This window comes from Amphiura filiformis, chromosome 3 (genome assembly GCF_039555335.1).
Source record: "Amphiura filiformis chromosome 3, Afil_fr2py, whole genome shotgun sequence".
NCBI lineage: Eukaryota > Metazoa > Echinodermata > Ophiuroidea > Amphilepidida > Amphiuridae > Amphiura > Amphiura filiformis.
Window position 1 is genome coordinate 32,636,998 of NC_092630.1, and position 23,436 is coordinate 32,660,433.

General features: G+C 36.3%; 2 protein-coding genes across 2 annotated transcripts in view; one reads left to right on the top strand and one right to left on the bottom strand.

Annotated features, from left to right (window-relative positions):
- Positions 1-3,791: 3,791 nt before the first annotated feature.
- Positions 3,792-22,650, bottom strand: LOC140147972 (spermine oxidase-like). Its single transcript, XM_072169788.1, has 9 exons — positions 22,517-22,650; positions 19,061-19,262; positions 17,749-18,055; positions 16,026-16,176; positions 11,496-11,598; positions 9,838-10,139; positions 8,807-8,939; positions 8,006-8,181; positions 3,792-6,096 (listed from the first exon to the last, which is right to left on the bottom strand). The coding sequence occupies exons 2-9, from the start codon at positions 19,257-19,259 to the stop codon at positions 5,983-5,985; spliced, it is 1,485 nt and encodes a 494-aa protein (XP_072025889.1). The 5' UTR covers positions 19,260-19,262; positions 22,517-22,650; the 3' UTR covers positions 3,792-5,982.
- Positions 22,651-23,310: 660 nt separating this feature from the next.
- Positions 23,311-23,436, top strand: part of LOC140148395 (protein mono-ADP-ribosyltransferase PARP14-like) — a 30,802-nt gene continuing 30,676 nt past the window's right edge. Inside the window, exon 1 of the mRNA XM_072170323.1 lies at positions 23,311-23,396. The gene's annotated coding sequence lies outside the window, so the exon portion shown is untranslated. The remainder of the gene's footprint in view (positions 23,397-23,436) is intronic.

The following is a 23,436-nucleotide window of genomic DNA, read 5'->3' on the forward strand; positions in this document are numbered from 1 at the left end:
GGAAGCAATTTTTGCACACAATGTCAGTGTACCTTTGAATATGTGATAAAACTATATACAATAAAATGTTTTGAATATTATTAGCTATAGTACCACCTATACAGTAAGTGTAGGTTGTTGTGCAATGTGGCTCCACCAAACTTTGGCCTGTGCAAAGGCTGAAGTTTTTTCATATGAAGGGGCAGTATTTGTTAGGTACATCGAGTGGGTCAGGAATTAACAAACATGCTGGTCAAATAATTATTGCGGCCAGTGGTCCCTTAACAAAGAAGCTTAAAGACATGATTTTGTCCTTGAAGTTAAAGATTTTCTTTGGTGGATCACTTTGCTTTTTACACAGAGTTGGAGTTGTCAAGAAATCCAGAAATGCCTGAAAATCCATATACTTCAAGACAGAATCATTTGAAATCTGCAAATTTCATAAAATGTGGCAGCCCTGTTTCTCTGTATAAATAAATAAAAATCTCCATAATCCGTTTCTTTAGAATATTATAAAGGACAAAAAATATAATATTTACATTCTAACTCTATTGTAATATTAAGGTTATTAATAATTTTAAACTGTTGTGATTTGGTAGTTCACAGCATCTTACTTAATGGTAGTGAGCTTTGGCAAAAACTGCATTGCTCAATTCATAGCGAAAGTGTAGAAGAATTAAAATATCACAGATATACTTTTATAAGTGCTGCGGTTCTTGAGTTACGTTGTAAAGAGGGCTGAAACAACAATACTTTTGTAAAACGTACATAACTCATTAACAGCAATAAAATAAGCAAGTTTGCAAAGTATACGATTTGTAGAATGAACTTTTGCAAAACATCAAGGTGTTAATTTTCAATAATATATTGATCTAGATAATAAAAATCGATTTTTAGGTTGCTTCGACCAACAATACCTCGTCTACCCTTAAATAAGTAAAACAAACCTTAGCACCATTACATAGGTAATAAATTAACACCTCAAATAGAGAATGTCTATAGTTATGTAACCTGTCCTTCACCAAAACCATCCTAATTTTTCACCGATGTGGCAGTGATGTTAACGTGTTGAAGCAGCTGTTTAGCTCATGCATCGTCTTGAGTGAATGCTAGCAATTTGAGGCTGCTCTCAATTATATTCACACTGACTTCACTGCCACATCAGGGTGCAAAATGGACAGTTCTCTGCTTTTAATTCTGTGTTGCCATAAAATAGTATTCCCTACCACATAATCCCAATCAAATCTGGAGTAAAAAAACATATACTTTTCAACATAATATAAACACATCAAAAGAAATAAGTCCCCCTCTGAAAATTTCATCATAACATTGTAAAGGAAAACTTTGTACCAATAAAACTTACTTAGAAATAATTATATGATTGTTTACTAAGTGTTTTGTGAACATGAAAGATGTCCATGACATCATGGCTGAATGAACCCAAATTGAAGACAAAAACTGCCCTTTCCAAAAGTCACAAAGTAGGCCTATGCTTGTTAACTGCAAGGGGTATTGGGACAAGGAATGGAACTGGCCATCTTACAACTCACTGTGCTGAACTCTGCACCAAGGGGATTTGCATGGCTGAATGATCAAGAATCGATACACATTACAGTAAATGTTCACTTGGTGAACCCTGTTTCTCTGTATAAATAAATAAAAATCTCACATACTCAGTTTCTTTAAAATATTATAAAGGACAAAAAATATAATATTTACATTCTAACTCTATTTTAATATTAAATAAGAAAAACAAACCCTATAGCACCATTACATAGGTAATAAATTAACACCTCAAATAAAGAAAGTCTACAGTTATGTAACCTGTCCTTCACCAAAACCGTCCTCATTTTTCACCAATGTGGCAGTGATGTTAACGTGTTGAAGCAGCTGTTTAGCTCATGCATCTATGCAGCGTCTTGAGTGAATGCTAGCAATTTGAGGCTGCTCCCAATGATATGCACACTGACGTCACTGCCACATCAGGGTGAAGGATTTCTGTGTTGCCATAAAATAGTGGCAAATAGTATTCCCTACCACATAAACCAAATTAAATCTGGAGTAAAAAACATATGCTTTACAACGTATAATTGTTAAATCATGTCATTATATATGACTATAGATAAATATGAATGAATGTCAAAATACAAGATGTTGTTCATGCCAGATCACAACAAATGATGGCAATTTTTTTTTGAAGAGATTCATCAGGAATACAATATTAAGATTTCAAAGTTTTTCATAGTATAATTCCAAGAAAAAAACTCACTTTTTTTTCCATACAGTTTCGGCAATCCACTCTGTTGCCTTTCTGTTGCCTGGGGCCTACCAACTGAGTCACGTCTATGACCAATTGATCCTGAGGGCGTCATCATCTTCTGATGACGTCATACCATCCAACAAAGGATCGATTGGCAGACACCATTGAGAAACTGTATTGGCCTGTAACTTTTTGGCCTGGTCGGTAACTTTTCTGACTGGCATCTATAGTTGCCAGCCCGCCTGGCCAGTAACTTTTTAAGGTCAAGCCCGGCTGGCCTGTAACTTTTTGAGGCATATTTCGAACACTGTACATATATCCATACAATGTGCTCTCAAGGTGGTAGTTTGTGTGCGCTTGTACTCAACACAGTTATTGGGAAAATAAAAATATGCAAATATAGTCTTAATGCATAGGTCTGTTATGTATAAAAACCAAAAATGAAGAGTTTGTTTCTAAACCATGTTAATTCTACAACCACATGTTTCTCATTTACTTGTGTGATACAATCCCAATTACTTTGACAAGTTTGATATTAGCAACATTAACAATGAGTTGTACCATTAACAACCCATTTATGCTGCTCAACAATATGCAGACTATTGTTCTCATTTGGGAACCAAAGGCCTTACACAGTATTGTTACTGTGCATCCATCCACTGTTTGTTTTGTAATGGTGCATCCAACTGAAATTACTGACTTAACATGGTTTGGAAACAAGCTCTTCAAATATTGAATTTGAGAGTGAATGATATCAAAGAAATTGAAAAGATAAGAGTAGCCAAGTTTCACAGATAAACCCTATCAGGAAATGCTTTAAGAATTGAATCTTTATCCATTAGAAGTCAGAAGATTAAGAGATGACCTGATAGAGGTATTCAAGATCTTGAACAGCCTAGAAGATATCAGACCAGAGGAGCTCTTCACCAAGTCACACAATACAGATACCAGGGGCATAAGCTCTTCAAGAAGCAGCTGCACAAAGGCCTGAACCTGGAGAAAAATTTTCTTCTCACAGAGAGTGAGAGACACATGGAATAAACTTCCTGAAGATGTTGTGAATGTCAAGACGACAAACCAATTCAATGGTAAATTGACTAATTTTGGAACAAGAATCAATATGGGGAACTAAAAGCTACTAAAAGGCTTAACCCTATAATCTTAACACATTAAATGTAAGTTTAAGTGTAAGTGGATTCATCCAACTGGAAGAAAGGATCATCAGTCAATATTCTAAAGATTACTAGTGAGTGAAGCTATGTTACCCAAATCATTTGATGCAATGTTTGTAAGTCTTCAGGATATTCACAGTTATAATACTAGAAATAAGCATATAATTATCAGCTGCACAAAACAAGAACTGTTATCTGCAATGGTCAACAAATTTGGAATCAAATGCCTCATCAGATAAGACAGGCTACCAACATTTCTCTTTAAGTTTAAATGCAATGGATTTTCAAGGCTTGATTCCAGAGGGGCGCAAGTTAATAATAGAAACAGCCATGCAGAAAAAAAAAAAGTTTTTTATACGTTTCTTAGTGTAACCTTAAGAGAGGAGTATTTGCCTTACTGCATGACAAGTAAATCTAAGCCTTTTTTGCTTCATTAGTATATTGCTAACTATTGTATTTTTTATATCATCATGGTTATTCTTTTCTGTTATATCATTCCTTCCACTTAAAATGTCATTTCAAAGTTGATCATAATTGCTCTTATGCTTATCAGTGTTTGCAAGTTCCTTTATCATACACTACACTGTATGTTAATACTCTTTAAATTGAATGATTCAATATATTTTTGTTTAAAAATTATGGCTACATTTAACCGTATTGTCTTTGTTTTGTTTTGAATTATGTAATTATACAGTGGGTGCAACATTTACAGGCTCTGCTGATCATTGTATCTCCTCCATTATGTTGTACTTTTTCACAATATTGTATTTTGTTGTTCATTTTTTGATGAAAAATAACTACATTTGATTTGATTGAAAAAAGTTTTTATGCAAGAATCTTCATATTTAGCAAGTGAAGTAGATTAGAATCTTCATATTTAAAAGTATGTTCAAACCTGTTCATATTCAATGACTATTACAAATGACTGACATACATTGTATATCCACATTACGTTACACTACAGGGTGTATCAAAATGATTGGTACCCATCAGTTTTCAGTGATTATGGACAATACCACCACAACAAAATACAACATAGGAGCTACCTTATTTATAGATGAATGTTAAGAAGGGTCATACAACTATAAATCATGGGCATTTCAAGAGGATCCAATGTTGCATATTGAAAAACAGGCTTGTCAATAAACACCAAAAACTGATTAGTACCAAACACTTTGATACAGCCTGTACCTGGAGAGAATTGATCAAAAATTGAACACCCTCCTGAGGTTCGTATCTGTCAATAAGTTGACCAGATCATAAGGATGTCATGATAGCTAGAGGCAATATATAACACAATGGGTCAATTAGTTACATAAAAATGACCTAGTGTGTGGTATTCAGTTCCCAGGAAGTGAGTTTTGCCTGAGGCAATTTGTGGTTAAATGTTGATCACTCACTACAAGAGTTATTACCGCCGATTTGGTTGAAAAAGGAGGTGAAACATGATCAAATCTCTCCAGGTAACAAAACATAATGATTTATAAATATACACTGGAATAATGCAAGCTCTTAGGCTGTATATCAGGCCTTAATTTGTTTGGATGTGAATAATATGAGATTAAAAAAGAAAGAAAATTGATTTCAAAATTTGCAGCATACATGTTTGGTGGGCAGCATAATTGTTGGTAAACTGAGACTGTCCAGAACATTGTTTTCATATTGAAAATCAGAATACTTGAGAATATTCAGAATGCTTGGCAGTGGAGATGAGCAGTGCATTCATGTCTTCTCGCTCCCCTACTCAAACACACCAGACTACTAATAACCCAACTTTGGATGATTAGGGTCGAGTTGGTTTGGGAAATTGGATTGCTGGTGTGTGCCCCTGTTTGAGACAACTTGGCAGTACAATTTATTGAATATAAAGTATAACTTTGACATGGTATGGTAACCATTGTGGACTCAGTATCATACCAGTGACCTGGAGCTGATGTTTTGTCCGGTTTGTTTTTGTTTGTTTGTTTGTTTTTGTTTTGACGTGGATTTGATCTTTGCATCCAATGATTGTTAATTTTGTTTGGCATAAGTTTAATAGTAACACATTCGGTGGGTTAAACTATTCTTTTCTATAGTAATAGACAGCCTACACACAAAAATGGATGTTGATCATGTGACCCATTTTGATATCATGAAATAGAATCAACCAATTAATCAACATACTTATTGCAATACCCTAGTAAAATGTTTGAGCACTCACAAACTTTAAAAGATGTGTGAAGGTCAAATGATTACTCTAAAACTTTAATATAAAGATAAAAATTGCACTATTTACACACCACACACTTAACTGTGAGTTTCAGATAAGCAGGGCTCGAAAAAATGTTAATTTCCCGGGAAGCAAGCTAAATTTCCCACAATAGCATGTTTTTATATACAAAAAAACACAATATCCCTCCAAATACCAGAATTTCCCTCCAAACACCAACATTTCCTGGGAATGAGCTTCCCAAATTCCCCACTTTTTCGAGCCATGCAGAAAAGAGTGGATGCACTAAAGTCATGCACAGCGAACTGCAAACTGCGCATGATATTACTGTTCTTTGCATATGATATTTCCCATAATGCATCTCATTGTGATCCAAGATTTTTCAGTATACTATCTGCTTCTCTCTGACCAGACAGCATTGCACCATGGGTAGTGGAATAGAAATATCTGTGAGTGGCTTCACCAGCAAACAGGATCTGAAAAGAGGAAGGACATAACAAAGTCATTTTAAAGGAACTTTACTACTTGAACCATATTTTCTTTCCAGAAATATTAAAGAAATGTGAGATCATGTCCCCTGCTGGATTTGTATAGAATTCCTTATGCCCGGGCATTCAGAATTAAGACTGGTCTTTTTGACATGTAAAATGTAGTGTTAGTTATTAGCAAATATTCTAAAGTGAAATTAAAATTGAATTGCATAGGGAATAGTGCAGTTTGAGATTGATAGATCTCTCAATGTCCCTTTAAACATGAAACTTACTATCATTTCTGATTAGAGGTTAATAACTGTGCATCGGTTATTTGGAGGGTGTGTGCCCCGAGGGATATTCTGAGGTCCATAGCAAAATGTTTAGATTTTTCACAGTGCCTGACATATTACTGATGCAAAGTTATTAACCTCATTCATAACCCTCACTTTCATCTCTTCCCTTTACAACACACAATTTTCCTCAAAAATAAACAATTTTGTTCGTTTTGCCTTTCCAAAAATCAATCAGGCTAAAACAGGATGATCAATACAGAAGTGCGAATCACAATCTGTGCAATTGTGGTAGCGCACAATCCAAATACGGTGACCAGTGCTCTCCCAATTTGTTCAACGCACAACACAGCGCGTGCGGAGGTTACTAATATTTACGCTGACGGCATGGCGGTCCACTGTCGAATATTAGTAACCGCGTTCAGTGCTTGCGCTTTTGGCAAAAATGATTGGATCGCATGTAATGCGTATGAGGTTATGAATACAGGATTTTGATTCATATAGGCTAATTGTATGGTGACTAAACCAAATAAAGAGATATCCAAACTAATTACTTATTACATAAATAAGCACTCATCAATCAATCTGTTCCGTAACTACACATAACACTAGGATCCACAACATGCTCATCTATCAGTGCTCAGTTCTATAACCCAATACATTTGTACATTAATTCATTGGATGACCTTTGAAATGTTATGTACAAAAACTCATACTCTGCAACATGAGGTCAAATTTTGCACTCTGATTGTTTAATTGAGGTTATTGAACTATGCCATTGGAATGAGGATATTGTGGTCCATAGTGTTATGATCATTTTGGATATTGAGCAGTATTCTGTCGGTCGGACATCCGGGCTATCTCTAGTCTCGGGCCCAAACTGCATGTGGCTCACGGTTTGTTGTGAACGACAGAAACCGGCTGTGAAGGAGGCTACATAGCGATGTTGCTGGAGTGGCATTCAATTTCGGAAAAAACGACACTCGACCATGGAATTTAATTTTAAGTTTGTCAGTATATAAACGGTAAATCAAGTAAGTTTCTTTCACTCTGAAGACTTAGAAACGGTTGTTTGATTCCACTGACTATTTGCGATCGAAATTTATATAACACCAATGACAGAAATCATCAACAAAAATCGAATTAGGGACTTGTTTTCACTCGAACATCATCAACCGGAAGTGACGTGACACGGACCGACAGAATTCTTTAGAATTTTCAGTATCTTAAGTCCAAGATACTGGAAAACAGTCTCAATTTGAGAGTAACGCCATGTTGGATTTTGCAGTGGCAGATTCTAATTGCATATATGCTAACCTAATACCACAGGGAGTAAACACACGCATAGAAGGGTGATCTGCCCATACACTGTAGATGCAATTGCGTACACGCACTCTGCAACTGCGAAATCCAACATGGCGTTACTCTCAACTTCAGATGAGACAGACTATATAGTCCGAAGCTCTGTTCAGATCATTTGGCTGATGCTGCACATTCAGTTTATAATTTATAAATAGTCCTTAGCTTATAATAATTTCACAGATTACTGATACAGTTTCACATTTGAAATGCATTCGCATCAGAAAGAAAATATGAAAATACTTTTGTAAATCTTTCCTTACCACTGGCCTTCCATTTGCAGTGATAGGTTCAGCCAAGATATCTATATCTGCACCTTCTGATCCAACTGACATGTAAGAGTACGACCCCCGGAAATGAGGGTTGGTATACCACTGAGTTCTTAGCATTGATTTGGGTTTAGGTATTGAGCAGTCACTGAAGATGTTTTGCAAAATGTCTGCAATATACATGAGGATTCAACAATAATCAGTTAAAGTATATAATATACAATCAACAGTGAAAAAGAGTCACAAGTATAAAAGACTAATTTGTTGTCTTTAAATTAAAAATATGGCAGTGATTATTTATGCTGCTTTATCAATTAAACAATGTGTAACAATGCCAGCTGGATTTTTAAGGAGAGTAAAAACAAGGGCTGCTGATAGGATCCATGGAATCAGTAGCATAGATTTCTTTTTGACATTGGGGCCATGGGGTTGGCAAAATTTTCTTGAAGTATAGTGAATCCAGCAACTTTTGGTGACAAAATAAGTAAAAATTTTTCCCATATTGAAGCTAAACTGGTGAAATATGGTACAAGGTATTTTCCTTCAGAGAACCTAAAATGACCTAAAAATAGCCTAGCTTTCCTCTAATACAAAATCATCGATCTTGGGCTTGTCCTTCGGGATTGAGTCAACTTGTGCCGAAATTCCTTCCCACAATACAAAATGCATATTGCAATAATAAAGGAGATTGATTAACCCCTGAGCTGTATCTATTGTTATGCGAAACACCTATTATACACTTGTATTGCACTACTCCATTAAGTAAGCATGCTCTTAATGAAAGCAATTGGTTACCTGTGCACTTTTGTATGATTTCCTCCTCAGGTAATGTCTCCATTTGCCTGGCTTCATTCCCTGATAACCAAGCCACCAGCACATTGGGGCTATGTTGTGATTGATAGAATGTATTCAGTTTTCTAAACCATTCCTGTGCAGGGGTTAGAAGACAATTGGTATCATTAGCTCCACTTGGACATGCAGTACAATGTGCATGTGCTAGGCCTTACCATTGGGGGTGAGGGATCTCCCTTGCCATCGGTATCGTAATTAGCTCTACATTGCCATGCAGTACGATGTAACAGGCCTTTGCATTTGAGGTGACAGATTGCCCATACTTGCCATAAATTGATTCACAGAGAGTGATTTATTACATTACTTGCCATAACCAATAAGATCTCTGGCTGTGACTTCTACAAAATAAATCCAGTACATGTTTCAGCTCTACAACTTGTTCATTTGTTTAAATGGGTGCTCCATGTGGATACACTTGGGTCCTGATAGGACCAGGTTCAAGCAAAATGCTCAAGCCAGGCTAACTGACTGATTTCTGTTGAATGAAGACAAATGCTTTTTTAGCTCCTGCGTGACAATCCAATATGAGTTTTCAAACTATTATGAATGAAGCTATATATGTTGATGTACACACATGAATAGCACTCACTTCTAAATTGCATGGTACATGTACAAACTGCAGCAATATATCACTCTCATTAACTAAACAAAGTGTATATAGGCTATACATTTGTAATGAATTGTCTACATATAGTTTGATAAGCTTGTAATCAGCGGGAATTGTTAGGCTTTTACCATTACGCCGAAAAGTAGACCCACGTTAAGAGTGAGATAGTTGACTTGTCTGGTCAATAACGTGCATGTTAAAGAAAGTAGACAAAGTATAGGACTTGAATTAATTATTTGTGATGCTTCTGGTGAGATGTCACAAGACAATTAAAATATATCTATATTAATCCGTGATGTTAAAAGGCCCACCGATTACGAGCTGATCACACTATAGAGTGTAATAAGTTGTGTTCTAATACACTAACCTGAGATGGATTTTTCTTGACAGCATACTCCATTTTATCTCTCCACACCAAATTGATGCAGTTTTTACTATATGTAGTCCAAAACTGAGTCTCATATTCCAGACTTATAGTTGCAACAGTTCCAAAACCCATTCTTTCAATTGCTCTCTGCTTCTCTTTAGGAAGTTGTGGATTGAACATGGTTCGCTGGTTTTCCTTTAATACGCCAAGGGATACTGTCACTATGATATAATCTGATGGGAATGTTCTACCATCTGTGCACTCAACCTTCACTGCTCCAGTAGCAAGCGGTCCATTTATACCTACATAAAATTACATAGAGATGTTTAAAACCACATATGCTAGCTTTTGGACAGCAACACAATAAAAAACATTTTTCATTACCATCACACTATGTTTCCATCAAAACATATCATTTCCATCAAAACATATCAACCTCACTTTTACTGACAAAAAATCTGGTATAAGAACATCTCATGGCTACCAACTGGCTGCTGAAAATGACAGTGGATGGACAACTATTATTTTCTCTTCACAAAATGATCTTTCTGACACTGCCTGACTTTCAATTTGACAATCCTAAACCACTAACAATTATTGTCAACCATTTCAACTGCCAAAATAACAAGGCCTGCCTTAATGAACAAACATACAATTAACAAACAAACCCCTAAAAAGACTATAAATGCATTTGACTTTGCATTCTCAAACCGATGACAATGCAAGGACAACAATATCTTACACACTTGGGACTCAAATAAATTACATTTTGAGTACCGTTTTGAAATGTTACAGGTCAGAGAAGATTTATAGGCGGTCCCATAATACTAGTGAAACATCCGGGTACTTGAGAACCAGTCTACTAGAAATTTCAATTGAATGAACACGGCTGTCAACAGCGTGGTGATTCTCTGTGTACACTGTGTGATGAACGCCTGTGTGTGTGTAACGCGGAAGTGAATCCAACCTTGCCAACTCACTCATGATTGGATAGTATTTTCATTATTGTATCCATGGTTGTGCGTTCGCGTTGTACTTTGAAATACACGACATACGATCGCGGTTGCATCGCGTACAGTTGTTGGCAGCAGTGTTCATTCAATTGGAATTCTTACTTTTAGTATATCGATTTCTTGTACTTTCAGACTTTTATTCCTCATTCAAATGTGGGTCGATAGTAAAAAAAGATCTCATTTGAACAGGGTACCGATGTTCTTTTCATTGGCTTCTTGGCTCAAAATGCTTATCGACCCAAGTTTTGGACATATTTTGAGTGTTTGAAAATGGCGACTCTGGAATGGGAATCAACAGTGAAGAATGGTGTGAAACTCTGTGATTACTAGACTGGTTCTCAAGTACCCGGATGTTTCAGTGGCATCATGGGACTGCTTATAAATCTTCGCTGGTTACAGGTAGATACTCTGAAGGCTCATCAGTCTGAAAACCCAATTAAGTCATTACAAACCCTAACCTTTGCCCTAATGCTCAACTTCACCCTAACCTATAACCTAAGCCCTAATCCTAATCCTCTGACCCTAACCTTTATCTGCAACTTATAACCCTAATGCTAACCTTAACCTAAAATGTCCTAAACTGTAACTTTAACTCTTTACAGAATAATGACCCTTTGGAAAAATGGGCTGTTCATGAATACATACCTGTGTTTTCCTGTCCATCGTCCCTATTCCAATGTATACATTTAACAGGGGAGTTATATACAACACAGTCTGTGGGAAGCTTCTCAAGGAAGGTGTCAATAACCTGAAAGAAAATATGTACAAGGATGAAAAACTAATGCTGCCATTCATTCTAGCTAGGAGCAAGCAATTTTACCACATTTAATTTTGGACAAATTCATTTTCATGCATAAAATGCTCTGTAATATTCACAGATTTTGTTCATGAGTGAGATGAAATCGAGAACACTTTGAAAATAAATCTATTCATATTTTGCAACTGATGTAGCCATAAATATTTTGGATTTTGAAAAAGAAGAAGATATGATTCTGAATAATGAAAGTCAAAAGGCCCAAAATAGAAGAATGAAGACATTGATTCTGTACCAATTTCTAAAGCAAGGAATTTTTGATGTCATATATGGGGCCTCACATAATATAAACCAAACATTTAGGTAAATAAAGCCATGCCGGAAGCAATGTTCTTGTGCCGAAGTGCTGATCTCTTTTTCATTGGTGTTTGGGCCAGACTCCCCTGAATTAACTTGTAGTGGAGTTCACCACTCCTCCTATACAACCAATATGTTTTACCTTCCCAGCACTATATTACTGAAATCAAGTGCAAAATCAAGTGCAAAATTCCCTGGGACACTTGTTCATATTTGGCACAAGTGGTTAAATAAAACCGTCCATGTGAAGTTCACCATATGGTATTTTAATTGTATATATTCCAACCCTTCCACCCCCACCATCCATTGTTGGAGCAACATGTAGCGCATTTCAAAATTGAGGCATGCTATTTTGAATACATATACAGCATGAATAATGGAGGGTCATTGAACTGTGCGGTGTCCCAGTAATTTTGCACTTGATTGTGGATGGAGACAGACAATAGAGGTTAAAAGCCTTGTCTAAAGGCACAACACCATAGCACCACCACCACCAGGGTTCAAACCCACAACCTTCTGATTATGAGCCATACAGCTATATAGGAACCCACAAAGTCAAGAAAGTACCAATTTTTGGCGAGAAAGGGCGAGGTGTGGCGAGAAAGGGCGAGGTAGCCTATTACCAAAGTCCAGAATAGGCGAGGTGGAGATAATTAGATTAACTCTTGCTCAGATTCTATCCAGAAAAGTCCAGAGAAGTCAAGAAAGGGCGAGAAACGAGAATACATTAAGGGTACACAATACATCATTTGTACCACTAGAACTAATTTTGAATTGGTGTCCAAGAAATCAATATGCTCCATTACATTCTCACTTCACATGCTCTTGTAACTTAACTTGCTTAACTTGATTATTGATTGCTTTTAAAAACACCTATTATATTACCATTATGATGATGTTCAGTTGAATGAGATTACATCTCTTGAAGGGATTAAATTAGATCAAGTGCTCATGTCAAACTTGGTATCTTTTTATTTATCTTGTGTAATAGATTAACTGAGTGATAGATTGATCATTAAATTGTGTTCATGTAAGTCATTACAAAGTGATTATGTTTGTAATTAAATACAATACATTAGATTAACAAGTAACTTACATGTAATTTTGAAAATAGGATTCCAATTGAAATGAAAGAAAGGACTCTTGGCATTTTTCATGTGTTACTAAAGAAATTCTACATTTGAATAAATGCAAATTCACTTTTAGTCAGATATTCAAAATAAGCTTATTCTTGTGTTTTGAACTGCCTATAATAATTGCTGAACTTTTTCCTAAAAATATTAATGTTTAACATTAAATGCACTTTGCCTATAATATTGTGTCCACCTAATAATATCAGTAACACCCTGATCATTATATGGAAATGTGAGATCAACACCATCACATTCCAATTAAATGGTGTAAATGGAGCATTGCTACCAAAACTTAGGTGTTTACAGGATTGCAATTCAAAATATCCAAAATTGAGTTTTAAAAAGCAAATTCTCTAATTCAGTGTTTTGGACAATCAGCCTCTCTTTTTCCATTATCTTGAATGTATAAAGTGTGTGGGGGGTGTGTGTGTGTGTGTGTGGGGGGGGTTGTGGGAAGAAAGAGGAGGAAAAGTGAGGAAATAAATACTATGCCAGGTCAAAATTTGCCTCACTGTTGGCAAAATTCTTTAAAAAATTGGGTAAATTAAGTCAATTTGTGTTAAATTTGGCTGAAAATTTTGAATTTGGTATATTGATGGGCCCAAATTCCTTGAAATATTGATGGGTCCACTTTCAAATTCTCAGCAGCACAGCAAGCACACCCCTACCCAAACCAAACTTTGTATAACAGTTTCTAATAGCATGTTAAGATAACACATCTACATAACTAAAACATCATATCATGACATAAAATATGCATAATGTTGTGATTTTAGTATTTTAAAAGACAAAATAATGTTGTAATTTTCTCCATTCTCATGTTCACCAACCATGACCATTTCCAATCAATAAGCATATCACCCAGGCCAGAGAGGCCAGAAATTTATGACCAGCTTAAGTCAACAATATAACAATAGTGTTAAGTGGGTGCTACTTATCTTCCAGACACAAAGTCTGTACTCAGTCTGAAGGAGCTGAATCTCACTTGATTTACCTCGCCTTTTCTCGCTTTTCCTCGCCGTTTCTCGCCTTTTCTCGACTTCTCTGGACTTTTTTGGCTAGAATCTGAGCAAGAGTTAATCTAATTATCTCCACCTCGCCTTTTCTGGACTTTGGTAATAGGCTACCTCGCCTTTCCTCGCCCTTTCTCGCCACACCTCGCCCTTTCTTACTACAACGCGAACGCACGACATTGGATACAATGCTATCCAATCACGAGTGCGTTGGCATGGTTGGAGTTCACTTCGGCGTTACTCATGCACAGTCGCACACGCTGGCGTACATCGCTCAGTGTACGCAAAAATTCGTCACGCTATTGAAAGCTGCATTCATTCAATTGGAATTCCCACTATAGTCCACTGTGCCCTAAGCATATAAGGTGCTATTCATGTTAGTACCAGAGCGCTTAAAAACAATCAAAAGTCTTGAAGGCTGATACTTGGCAATGCATGCCCAAGCTTCAAAATAGGCAGACACCCAGGAGCCATTTACCCAAAGGTCATAACATTTTGGCTCCTAATCCACACCAAAATCATATGAACTAGGCTCTACTTTTTTATTTTAAATAGAGCCTGGTAGGTTTTGTATTTAATGTGTATAATTTAAATTTAAATGACTCTTAGCTCTTTTAAAAATGGCTCCTGGTTCACTAGATCATCACAGGACCAGGAGCTAAGCTGCTTTTTCCAAATGTGTGGCTCCTGGTCCAGATCTGCTTATTTCGTGACAATGCATGCCATACTCGTACGCAGCAGCAATACAGAAGTTCTTACATCCAATGGATGTTGCTACTCTGTGTATTGCTAAAAGACTGTTTTGTCTTTATATGATCTTAAAGGAGTATTTCCTGATCCTAGCATCCTCTTTTTATGACATTTTTCAGTACATATCCATGAAAAAAGCCTATTCCCAAAATTTCAGTTGATTCCGATTCTGCGTTCGCGAGTTATGCATGATAATGTGTATTACACTGCTCCATAGACAATGCGTTGTAATTTCGTTCTGGTGCACCAGAACGAAATTCAAATTTCACGATATCTTTGCTAAACGAACTAATCTGCAAGAAATATTTTGTACATAAACATTATGTAGCCATAGGTTTCCAGTGATATAAAAATCTCAACTTTTTTTGAGAAAAGTGGGGGGATGAGGCTGTGGATCACGAAATGCCCTTTTAAGTGACAAGATGATTCCTAAAGAGTTATACACTGCAAAAGGTAAGGTGGAAGCACAGTTATTCAGAGCCTTGAAAACATATGTGACACGATCTGGTCAATGGGGCCAAAGGCTGCAAATTTGAAACTGAGATAAAGGTAAAAATATGGAATAAAAAACAATAAAATCACGTAAGAAAATACACATCAAAAACTTTATAACTTGAGAACCAAGTATGCTAGACCTTTGGTGTTTTCAGTAAATGATAGCCTATTTTGTATTGTACATGTATGTATAATGCAATAATTATAGTAACTCAATTTTCAAAAATGCCTACTTTGGCCCCATGGATCAGATTATGTCACATATGAAAGCACTTTTAAAGTGAGTCTATTCTTCACTGGAAGGTAGTGCAAGGTCTCCAGTAATGATGGGGCATCAACCGTACGACCAACAGTAAATGCAACTACGGCAGCACTGTTCTAGAAGAACGGATTATTTGACTATCATCCACCAAACTATGCAACTCAGGGAAAAGACAAACAAGTAAGGCCAAAAAAAAAAAAAAAAGGTTTGTCTCAAAGCTCGCACGCATTTGTAAATTCGTGAGATTTGGAAAAAAGAAATGCAGAATTTTTTTTTATTTCAAAAAAAAAATTTCAGTTTTTTTCTCCAAATACCATGAAAAAAAAAAAAAAAAAAAATTGCATTTAGCATTTGTTTTCAAACCACTCGTGAGCTTTGAGACAAACCATTATTTTTTTGGCCTAATAATACCTGTGAATACCCTTGTGGAAATATTGGATGATATCCTTCTAATTCTATGTACTCTCCTTCATCTCTTAGCATCAAGTCATGTAGTGTGTCACATGCATTGTAATTACAGCCAACATTCACAAAGTATCGCAGAATATCAGCAAGGACATCTTAGGGTGTGTCAGAGGATCTGTATGGGAATTAAGATCAATGTTTTGAACATAATGTACTTCTTATTATAGAAAAATTATTAAATTCTTGTACATCGTGGAACATTCAACTATGCTTGTTACTCCGCGACTGATCATTCTAATACACAAGCGTACAACGCGTCCATATTAGCGATGTTATCTGCGTACAACAGCTTACGATGCACAGCCACGCAAAGAGTATGTTCCATGATGTACACAAATTAAATAATTTTATATAGTCAAAAAGCTTATGCAAAAAAAAAAAAATTTGATTGTACTCGCACTCTTTGTAAAAGACAAGGTCGGTCATCCGATTTGTTTAAAAAAGGTCATAGCCGAAACAAGTAGGCCTAATTTATTTTTTAATAAAAAAAACTTAAAAGGTGTGAAATGGGATATATTCTCTACTGTATCACTTCACTAATGTTTTAAAACAATTTAGCGAAGAAAGTGTTTTAAATATCTTTGTAGGATGTCAAAAATTAGTGTTTGTTCACAATAAGTTATCAAAAGGTCCAAAGGAATGATATAAGACAAATAAAGCTGACATTCAAGAGACACATTATGGGTTATATAAAGAACATCCCAAGCCTTGATATAAGGGGTGTCATTATTTTCTGCCCACATGTATGACCTAAGTAGGAAAATGGAAAGAAGGATATGGAAACAAAAATGATCATAAAACATCTGACCTTTGATGTCTCACTTAAGGGCTGGGGTATGAACGTTTGGACAGTAGGCCTATTTATTGTGGGATATTAGAGCACATCAGACATATCGAATTGCATTCTGAATACGAAGAATGTCATTCTGATATCAAATAATTTTGATTTTTTGAACTTAGCAATGTAATACACATTTTATGGCAAATGATTAAAATTGATATTTTTGATATTTAACAGTACTCAAGTAAAACATCTGACCTTTGATGTCTCACTTAAGGGCTGGGGTATGAACGTTTGGACAGTAGGCCTATTTATTGTGGGACATTAGAGCACATCAGACATATCAATTGCATTCTGAATCGAAGAATGTCCTTCTGATATCAAATAATTTTGATTTTTGAAATTGCAATGTAATACACATTTTATGGCAAATGATTAAAAATTGATATTTTTGATATTTAACAGTACTAAAGTAAACTTTATAAATCTGATGATTTATACTTAGCGATGTATGTAGGTGGGATGAAATGCTGAGGAACAATTGAAAATTTTGACCTTTCGTATTGAAGATATGGATTTTTTTCCCCAAAACACCTAATGATTGTCGGCTTTTCCCCCCAGCTACATACACTTTAAGAATATGTCATTAGATTTATAAAATTTACTTTGAAGACTGTTATATATCAAAAATGTGAAAAATATCAAATTTTAATAATTTGTCATAAAATCATGTATTATATCGTGAATTTCAAAAATGAAAATTATTTGATATCAGAAAGACATTCTTCGTATTCAGAATGCAATTCGATATGTCTGATGTGCTCTCATGTCCCAAAAAATACTGTCGAAACGCTCAAAACGCTCATTCCAGATCCCTTAACTACTTACTCCTCAGCAAATCGGTCAAACTTTTCCTCCAGATATTCTCCTATAGATTTACTGCAGTCCACCTCTTCCTCACTCTGATTGAATTGGCCAGATTGTCTTAATGCATCATAATATAAACCTCCCACTTTCTTTACAAGGTTACGTGGAAGAGTTTGTCCATCTGTGTAACAGTAGTGTCTCTTTGTGGACAAATGTGTAGATTTTGTTAAAGTAGGTTTTTCTATATTTTTTTCTTGCATGAACTCATAGACTGGGTTTCCTTCAATACCATGTATCCAGGTTGCACCCTGCTCAGATATTCCATTACCTACAGGGTTAACAAAAATAATGTACCTTGATTAATGCATTGGGCAATTCCAGTTGAAATCCATGTACCTCCTATGGAAGATATGACCTTAATCTCCCACAGCAGTGCAGATTTCAAAATTGAGTCACCCATTCAAGTAACCCCATTTGAAATCTACACCTCCTGTACAGTATATTAAAGGTCATGTCTTTATAGGGGCTGCGTGGATTTAAACTGGATTAGCATATTGAAAGAAAAAGGCTCAACCGATAAACATATACAGAAATATAGGCCTACATTTTAATGATGTTAAAACATAACTGCATTTGACCTAATCAGCACCCTTAATTAATTACAATGGAGCAGCTCCAGGGCTGGATCCTGCATGAGGGTGCTTACCACCTTCCTGCACCTACCCCACACTGCTTACAATGTATGTGGCACAATGCCTGCTTCACAACCTTATTGATATATTCAATTATTCATTAGTGGGGTCCCTTTCAAAAACCTGGATCCGTGCCTGCATGAGCACCCCTCTGGATTCACACCTGCTTCAGCAGCCCCTGGCTTTCAGTGCACATTTATTTAGCATTTAAAATTGAGTATATAAACAAGCTTAAAACTCATCTGTTAGAAATATGATCATTTTGATATTGTGTAATTGATGTCTATAACATTTGTTCTACAATTTCTCTATTTATTACCAGGGCATAAAAAGATCATTTTGAATGGAAATTTGGTTTGACTTTCAAATCATGGTATTAAAATCATGGTATTAAATAAAAAGCAACTGAGTGAATCAAAAGTGACTAACTAATAGCAAGGGCCACAATTTATACACATCAAGAGAGAAAGGAGCAGCATACCTTATAAATAATTTCCTTTGATGTTCTCAAATGCAGAACTATAGTGTTCAAATTTTATAGCCAAAATTGGGTTTGAAATCTACATGCCCTCATCAATCTTCACATCATTTTAGACTGGCCCACATTTGTGACACTTTGTGAGATGCTAGACGATACTCACCAAAGGGCACAGAATGAATGCGACCTCCAGCTCTTGAAGAAGCTTCCAGAATGGTGACATTGATTTTCTCAGCTTTGTTCTCTGCACCAAGAAGCCTTTGTGCTGCTGCTAGTCCTGCTATGCCTGCTCCTATGATGATAACATTGACTGGTTCTGATGATGCATCATCTGATGTGGAAGGTGAAGATGTTTCAGACATGTCCTAAACAGACAATCAAAAATTACATCTATTATATTTACATGATTTCAATAAAACATGAACATGAACAACTCATCTATTATATTCAGTATATAGTGTCAAATCGTACTGCAGCCATTTGCTGAATTACATAAATTTTAAACATAAATTAGAAACAATTGTGTATAAATAACATAACGCAATGTAAAGTTGATCATAAAAAATAAATTATTACATTCTATAGGCAGGTTTCATGTACGCCACGGGTCACTAGCCCTGGAGGCACAACAACGATACTAGCACGTGAAAATGAAATATAACCCACAGAGTGCTAGTATAGTATTCCTTACAAAAATTAAAGCATGGGTTTGAATGACGCGCCAAAGATTCACAGAGGATGATAATAGTTTGTTTGTCCTCCAGCACACTTGACAATGCAGGTCATTTTTATCAACCTTTTAACCTTTCGTGCAAGCACCCTATACATGCATAGACTACACAGTGATTCAACAATCATTGAAATGAACAAAATATATGCAATAACCCTTAAAGCAATTTTTGAACATTTCCATAAAAAAGAAATATTTGTATATTTTCCCACAAAATGTTAGTTTTTACTAGGACGTGGCATTTCCCTGGTCAGATATGTCCCAATTTGTGTTCCTAAAACTCCTAAGTAATGTTTTCGTACACCTTTTTTCTAGGGCGTAATATATAGAAACGGTGCCCAAAAATCTGTGCCAAAAATCAGCTGCCCCCCCCTTCCGAACTGCCAAAAATCGCCTTTTGACCTGCCAAAATGCTTGCTCCCCTTTGGCATGCCAAAAATCTTTACCCCATCATTCACCACCCTGGGTACATGGATCGAATCCATGGGTTCCTACAGTCACCCATGGAAAACAGGGTACTGAAAACCAGTACACCATGTTCATAAGGGCCATGAGTTAGTTTGTTTACATTGCAGTAATTCCCTCAGAATAGTCAATACAGATTCCAAACAGATAAAACTTACCTCAAATCAGTTTTAGTTGCCCTATAAAGGGGGTACTACACCCCTTGATAAATTTTTGCATTTTTCTCAAAAACTAAATAACATTTTAACCTTTTGACCTGCCAAAATGCTTGCTCCCCCTTTTGGCATGCCAAAAAATCTTTACCCCCCATCATTCACCACCCTGGGTACATGGATCGAATCCATGGGTTCCTACAGTCACCCATGGAAAACAGGGTACTGAAAACCAGTACACCATGTTCATAAGGGCCATGAGTTAGTTTGTTTACATTGCAGTAATTCCCTCAGAATAGTCAATACAGATTCCAAACAGATAAAACTTACCTCAAATCAGTTTTAGTTGCCCTTAAGGGGGTACTACACCCCTTGATAAATTTTTGCATTTTTCTCAAAAACTAAATAACATACTGGTAACAAAAGTTATGTATAAACTTATAGGGGCAAAGAATCCAAGTACTACGCTGGAATTTCAGTGACCCAAGACAAGCGTTTCATTATTTATGATCAGAAATAAGGTAACACTAGGATGTACCACATTTCCTATCATATATACTGAACCGCTTGTCTTGAGTTACTGAAATTTCAGTGTAGTAATTGGATTCCTTGCCCCAATAATATACATAACTTTTTGTTACCACTGTGTTATTTATTTTTTGAGAAAAAATGCAAAAATAGTCACAAATTTACCACAGGGGTGTAGTACTCCAAATTGACATGACATTGAATTTTATTTGCTCAATTTCATACCAAAATCAAGGAAAACATGGTTTTGTTATTGCAAAATAACATGGAAACCACACAGGGTTATATCTGGTCACTGCAGTAGACCACTTGAGGTAATCAATATTGGTACTTGAATGGCGTGACTCAGTGACTTTCTGATATCCTTTGTATTTGAGTTGTCAGTTGATGGTATTAGAACTGTCATGAAGTAAACATTAAAAAAATGTCAACAAAACATGCTACTGCAGAACTCTATGCCTGTATGTGTGTGTCTGAGGGCCGATGACCAGCCCTCGAAATAAGGATCTGAAGGGGCACGGCAACTTTTTTAGGGCAAGTTGATAATTGCCTTGGATTTTCACTGAAAAGGCAAGGCAGCACAGCAGTTTGTAATATTTCAAGAGGGCATCATGGCAACTGTTGAAAATTTGAGAAGGGCACCAAGGCAATTTCTCAAAAGTGAAGAAAACATACACAAACATAGATAGATGATTTTATAATGAAGGGGCAGGGCTGGGGCACCGACGGCAACTTCATTAGAGGGCACAGCAAGTGACTGCCTTGGGTAAAGGACATATATATTTTGAGGGCATTACGGCATTGGGGTTGATGGGCACCCACGGCAAAATGCCATGGGTGCCGTGGGTATAATTCGAGGGCTGCCGATGACAGGGCCGATGACACACATTCGATGGGTGTACACCCTGGGATACACATAATTATTGCACCACCCCTAATGTGAAAATCATTGGTTTGCAACAGAAAACAATAAACGTGAGTTACACTGAAATTGTCATGAATATCATTGGCTGTTTGGAATCAAACATAACCCAAATTAAGGGAGTTTTCATAAATACTTTGGTGGGGGTTGGAACTTGGAAAAGTTGGAACCTCGCACATCAAAATTGTTTTGATCCCCTAAAAACATTTGGTTTTTTTTATCCCCCTTCTAATGGTCAAAATAGTGTAGTGTTACACCCAAGTGTGCAAATTTTGTTGATTTGAAACTTTTAGGACTACATGTAGGAGTACCGGTACACAATTGAATACTCAACATTCATGCACACGCACATATAGTCCTGCCAGCAAGACTTCAGTCTTTATCATAATGACATCTATGGACCGAGTTACAGTTACTGGAACTAACGCACATAGAGCGCGCACAAATTTTGGAATGCACATGCCTTGTCCAATATGTTGTCGTAGATTTACCCCCAGACTTTTACCCTCAAAATTTTTGATCCCAACCCCCCTATTAACATGATTAAGAATAAGAACTGATTTTTTTTAAATTATCCCCTTTTTAGGACCCACATTTTAGGATCCCCATATATTAATGAACACTCTATATTACAAGGAACATGCTAACACTATAAAAATAAATAAAGCTTAATTATCATTCTGATCCAATTTACTGTACATTCAGAATACTCAACATTCAGACTTCTGAGACAGAGTGATGGACATAGGAACGGCGTCCATGAGACTCAGCGAGTCTAAGACAGAGTGCAAATTTACATGATTTATATGGATATATTTTTACCCAAATCAATCACCAGCTGAAACTTTAGTCTCCAGCAGTTTAGTAACTGGTCAGTGTAATTGATAAACTACTAAAATACCAGCAAGTCAACGGATATCCCCCGATCTTTGTTCCCTCACTGCACTGATCATCACCGAATTTGCTCGAGAACTCTAGCCAAGAATTTGCTCACCGATAGCTTCACATTCTAGGCTAGAGACCTTTGCATTCAAAATCTAGTCGGATTCGCTGAAGCATGACACCGTGTAAAGCAATGGAAGGTCAGAAGTAAACACAGCCGATCACGACAGGCGATTGCATCAAAAATGTTGCTAAAATTACACTTCAGCAAAATTTTAGACTGTCCAAAATACGCAAATCTTGCTCAAAAGATACAGTTGACTCATCGAAATAACTTTCATTCAAATTTCAACATTAACAGAATAAATAACCTCCGGTGTAAAAACTTGAACCGCTGTCCGACCGAAAAACCATAGTAAAGTACTCTAGCATCGAATGCGTAACTATCGTGTGCAAATTCGAAGCTAGAGTTCTCGAGCAACACCGAATTCAGCAGGTCTCTTCTCTGGCCGGTCAGCTGTTTTGTGTTTACTTCCGGCTCCGAGTCGATTGGATAGTCTCGACTACACTCGCAATATGATCATATCGACGGTTGTTGTCAGGAGTGGTGACATAGCGTGACGAATACATTTCTATAGTACGAGATCATATGCGCGCAATCTGAAAGATTTTTCAGAAATCAGAACATGAGAATCTGATGAGAATCTGTGACATTTTTTTACCAAATTACGGTCATAACGGTCAAATAAATGAAACCTCATCAATCGCACTTGTATTCCTGCAAAAGACATTCCTGACTGGCATTGATAGATTTGAAAACGTAGGTAAAATACGACATTTCTGTAGTGTTTAATAATTTG

Bases quoted from the DNA above. Each gene is read 5' to 3' on its own strand.
- LOC140147972 (XM_072169788.1), bottom strand. From the start codon at position 19,259: ATGTCTGAAACATCTTCACCTTCCACATCAGATGATGCATCATCAGAA. The intron at 18,056-19,060 runs GTGAGTATCGTC...TTAACCCTGTAG, and splicing joins CATTCATTCTGTGCCCTTTG to GTAATGGAATATCTGAGCAG. The intron at 16,177-17,748 runs GTAAGTAGTTAA...TGACACACCCTA, and splicing joins TTTGACCGATTTGCTGAGGA to AGATGTCCTTGCTGATATTC.